The sequence below is a fragment of the Lipotes vexillifer genome, unplaced genomic scaffold (assembly GCF_000442215.2).
Source record: "Lipotes vexillifer unplaced genomic scaffold, Lipotes_vexillifer_v1.1 scaffold520, whole genome shotgun sequence".
Lineage (NCBI taxonomy): Eukaryota > Metazoa > Chordata > Mammalia > Artiodactyla > Lipotidae > Lipotes > Lipotes vexillifer.
Genome location: NW_006784004.1, coordinates 367,221 through 372,355, shown reverse-complemented (window position 1 = coordinate 372,355; position 5,135 = coordinate 367,221). Strand labels below are relative to the sequence as shown.

Genomic DNA, 5,135 nt, shown 5'->3' with positions numbered 1-5,135 from the left:
CTCTTTCATTTCACTATAAGGTTAATCTTCTTCCAAAAGAGGTTAATTTTTCTGTACTTCTAATACTAGGAATTACAACTACTCAGAGTGTACATGCGCTTGTACTTCTAATCACCCAGCATCTTTGTGCCATCTCCTTGCTGCCATGGGTCACCCACTGGAACTCCCTCCCCACTGCCTGTCATTCCCCAGTCATACCTCCACCCAGCAGAATTTTCCAGACCCTATTCATTAGTTAATTAATTCCACAAATATTTATTACTCCAGTCTCACAATCAGACTAATAATAGAGAGCTGTCCTAATGATACTGATATCAGATGACTTTTGTACAGTGACTTTTGTACAATTTATGAAATGGTACCCTAAGATCCTCCTAAACCCATGAGATTATTGTAATTGTTGTTACCCTCATTTAAATGCAGAAGAAACGCAGAGACTCAGAGAGATTAAGTGACTACAGCTGGAATGCAAATCCAGGTTCTATATCGTTCCTTTGAGCCATGTTTCTAATTTTCAAAAAGATTTAACAAATTAATCTTTATTAATGTATTTGTGTACTCTATTCCTCTCCTCTATAATTTTGACATTAACTGGTATTTTTGAAGACATATTCCTTAACCCAAAAGAGTAAAGCTTTTTTTCCCCCCCTCTTAAAAGAATTAATTTGTTGGCTTAATAAGTTTCTTATTCATTACTAGTTTAACATGATTAACCAGAATAACAAATAAGAAACAGTAACTCTGCCTAGAACCTGAGGTCCCTGCTATTTATAGGTGCACCCGTCCCCCCTTTTTTCATTTTTTTTCATTTTTTTTTTTTTGGCCGTTCCGCGCGCCATGCAGGATCTTAATTCCCCCACCAGGGATCGAACCGGTGCCCCCCTGCAGTGGAAGCGCGGGGTCTTAACCGCTGGACCGCCAGGGAAGCCCCGGGTACCTCCTTTCTTTGGTACCATACAGGAGGGGTCTTGGCCTGCCATTTTCCCTAAGTCTAATATTTAGAGAAAATACATAGCTTGCTGGTTATCTTCCTTAATTCGTAGACTAGCAAAGAAATTCAGCCGTGAGGGACGGTGGCTCGAATGTACTTTCCCCTGGGAGGATCCGAGGAGAGACACGCCAGTGATATGTTTCTTAATCCAGGCTAATGCCTTACCATTTCACCCACTTCACCATGTCAGAAGGAAACAGGTCTCCAACTAAGAAACTCATACCAATAAGCCCTGAAACTGATGACTCTTGTCGCAGTCCTGCTCATCCGTGGCGCAGTCCCCAGTTCAGTTAGTCCTGGCTCACCTCTCCCTGGCTCCCGTCCTGATTCCACAGCACTAACGACACGAAGCGCTGAATCCTCAGCTGGGACCGGGGAGTGGGGCAAAGCATGGAGGATTTGGGGTAAAATCAATCCCGTACGCCCCCCCGCCCCGCAATCACTTCCTACCTGTCCGAGGAACGGGGACAGTAGGCATCCCTCTCTCTTCGAAAAGAGGGCTTCTAATAGTACCTGCTGTCAGGTTAAGGTGTCCGAGAGAGCCAGGAAAGGCTAAGGGGCGGAGAGCGGCCGGGAGGGACTTAAACCAGTTCATGGCTGCCTTACTGAGTGCCTGCTCTGTCGTGGAATCGCTGTAAGTTCTGTCCTGTTTTGTAGCTTTCAAATTTTGATTTTATCAATTCAGAGACATTTAGATCCCGAAAAACTTATTCAAAAGAATGAAATCAACAAAGCACCCGTTTATAAGTGGGAATGCTACAAGGGTCCATAGCTTCGTAGGACCCAGAGCGTCCATGTTTCCCACCTGGTGCTTCCCCTTCTCCACAGCAAGGTTCTTGGAAACCTCATGAGAAGACTGCTTGGTAATTTCTGAATCAGTGACAACACACAGGACTGAGCAGCTTGGATGGATATTTCATTCAGGCCATGTTCAAGCCTAAGGATCCTGGCTGCTAAAACCAGGGTCCCCTTTGGACACTGCTTGGTGGACGTGGAAATTCTAATATTCCCTTTTGTCCCCGAACCATGGTTGATTGCACATAAGTTACTTGTCAGTCTTCTTGCTGTAACTCATTAGAACCTGATTAGGGCGGTAGGTAGGTGATCGCTGATTAGTATGATCAGGTGTGCAGTCAGAGGTCTGGACTCATCTTTTGGCTTCCATTTCCATAGATTTCTCATCTCCACCTTCTGAGGTGCCTTGCCTTGAGAGCCTACTGCCCTCTCTACACCGCCCTCCACCCAACAGACTCCATGCTAGGTCAGGAGAAAATTTTGAGAAATCACCCTAGTCACCCACTGTTCCTTTTTACAGTCCCAGATTTTACTGGATTAGAATCATAGGGTTTGGAATTAGGGGATTAAAAGATCACCAGCCCAATTTCCCTCTTCCTGACAGGGAAGGAGAGATTTTATTTCTCTCTTTTACAAATGAGGCATTTCAGACCCAGATATATTTCAATGCTTTACTAAGATCCCACAGAAAGTGTTGGAATGAGCACAGAATGCACCCCTGACGTGTACCTGCTAGACTGTATTCCTTTGATTGTAACACATTATTTGGTCCATTTTCCAGCTCAGTGGCACCACCAGATCCCACCACCCATGTCTGTCCGGTCCAGTGGCAGTCGCTACGGATCTCTCACCGGTAAAGGACTTGACATTTTCTCTGCTTTCTCCTCCATGGAAAGCACAATGGTGTATTCATGCTCTTCTCGGAGTGTAGTGGAGAGTGATGAACTTTAAGAATGTCTGGGTGCCTGCTGTGTAAGGGGGTGGACTGTGGAGGGGGGAAGGAAGACCAGCCAGATAAGATGGTTTTCAAGCAACTGGATTTAAGTAAGTTCCCACACTGCCCGACCTGTGACAAGGAGAGCTTTGAGTAAGTCCGCTGGGGACTCTTGCAGTCTCAGCTCAGGGAGAGATGGAGGGCTGTGCCTTTTAAGATTCCAACAAAATGAGAAGACAATACCGCTGAACCAAAGATGTCATGCAGCTGCCATCCACTGCTTTGAGAAAAAGCTAGCATGCTTCCCTGCCCCCTGCTGCACTGGGGTGTTCAGGCCCTCCTAGGAGCAATTAGGGGTCAGATGCTTGGGCTGAGAGGAGTTGCACAGTAGTGACCTTAGGAATCACTAACTCACTAAACAATGCAAAGGAAAAAGGCAAGGGGGTCTCCACCACCTTTCACTGATTGCATCCATAGAAGTAGTTTTGGTGGATTCATTAAATCAGCTTCTACTTAGCACTAGGAGTCTGTGCCATACAACTCACATTCGTGGAGAAGCACTTTTGATTTGCTTACCCTGGGTGTACTGAGCCACATAATAAAGTGCCAAAATGTGATTGAGTTACAAAAAAAAAAAAAAAAAAATCACTGAAACACTAAATATTGCACAAAACAGGGACCCACCACCCTGCCTGTACCATTTTCTTTTGGATACAATGGTGAGTGGTTTTTCTTTCTGAATATATATATAGATATATATATATCCCTAGGCTCTAGAACTAAAGGGTTGTTAATAAACCATACAGAAGGAAATCTTCTGTGGGGTCACTTTTAAAACTACAAGCTTCAGTTGCCACTTGCAAAAATATTCAGGCATCATCATCATCTGCCCAAAGAATATTGACTCTCCCGCTTCTTCCCTTGCTCCAAAAGTCTGCAAGTATATGAAGCAGTGAGAAAGGAAGAAATGCAAACTAGAAGAGGAAGTGATGGGAGAGTGGTTTTTGTTTTTTCATTTGCCCGAGCAAAGCAGTGGCTGTAGAGGGAGAGGTCTTTAATAGTTGTGAACTGCTTTGAGATCATTAGTCAAATTGCATTTTCTATACAGAAAATATTATGCTAACTGAGAAAGTGGGAGGGACAGGGAATGTGCATCTTTATTCTAACCCACTAATTCAAAAACTGCCTCTCCACTTAAGGAATTTTTAGACTTAAGTTCACTGTGATATCCCAGTGCCTAGAAGAGTGCTTAGCACAAAGTAGACATTCGATAACTATTTGTTGGATGAATGAATCTTATATTAGAGAAATCTACAATGTATGCACCAGTCAACAAATTGCCCTAGGGATGGTCATCACGGCACAGTTTGTTCCAGATTCACCAGGGAAATGAATTGGAGTGTCTGTTGCCAACTCCTTGTGCCCAAGTCCTTGGTGTTCTCTGAGCCAGACATCCTCAGCTGGCATCTTACTCAAGTGAACAAATAGTAATTGCTTAGAAAGGCTTGAAATTTTCTTCACTTCAAGGCAAGGATTTCCAGTATAAAAATAAATTCATTCACTCAAAAAACCATTTGTGTGTCCACTCTGTATAAGACGCTATGCTAGAGACTATGGGCCATACACAAATATGATAAGACACAGTCCCTGCCTGCAGAAAGCTTACAATCTAGTGGGGGAGGTAAGAAAAAAGGCATGTCAAGTGCTGCTTCTTTGGGCAAAAGTCTATTTTTTATTAAAGGGAAGTTTCTAGTACTCTTCATCCTATATTTTTCATGACTCTAAAATCATCTTAATTATTTTCAATCTTTATTTCTTAATTAAATAAAATACCATAAGTTACATCCTTAAGAAATAAAGATTTCAGCCAATTATTTAGCAGAATTATTAGACTTTTTCCTTTCTTATGTATGCATGAACAATAGTAAAAGTATAGGCAACTGTAATGAAATTGAATGCATTCCATACAGAATGCACCCTGTAAAATATTCTGTTTCTATATTGGCTTCTATTATCACATCTCTTTATGACCAAAGAGCATTTTCTAACTCCAGGATTGCTTCTCCACAGTTGGACACCCAACCTCCTCATCACATCTATTAATGTAAACTCTAGACAGTTCTCCTATTAGAGGATATTCTTCATCTCTATATGTATTCGCTTTCTGAATATTTTTTATCTGTTGTTTTACAGTGTTCAACAGTGAACTATGATAAATATTATATTTGGCCACTAGATGGCACTGTCGAACCTAAAATATAACAAGCTTTAAAATTCTTCGAATTTGAACTTCTGGATTATGTTACGGGAAAGTTTCTCAACCTCAGCACTCTTGACATTTAGGGCTGGATAATTCGTTGTTGTGAGGGACTATCCTGCACGCTGGAGGATGTTTAGCAGCATCCTTGGCTTCTA

At 42.4% G+C, this 5,135-nt stretch overlaps 1 protein-coding gene across 4 annotated transcripts in view; it reads left to right on the top strand.

Annotated features, from left to right (window-relative positions):
• Positions 1–4,283, top strand: part of MYPN (myopalladin) — an 82,394-nt gene extending 78,111 nt beyond the window's left edge. For 2 of the 4 annotated variants that reach the window (XM_007456469.1, XM_007456468.1), the window contains one exon: positions 2,568–4,283. In XM_007456469.1, the coding sequence (XP_007456531.1) occupies positions 2,568–2,737 (170 nt within the window). In that variant the 3' untranslated portion in view covers positions 2,738–4,283. The remainder of the gene's footprint in view (positions 1–2,567) is intronic. The other 2 variants (XM_007456470.1, XM_007456471.1) reach the window with 2 other exon arrangements.
• The last annotated feature ends 852 nt before the right edge of the window (positions 4,284–5,135 follow it).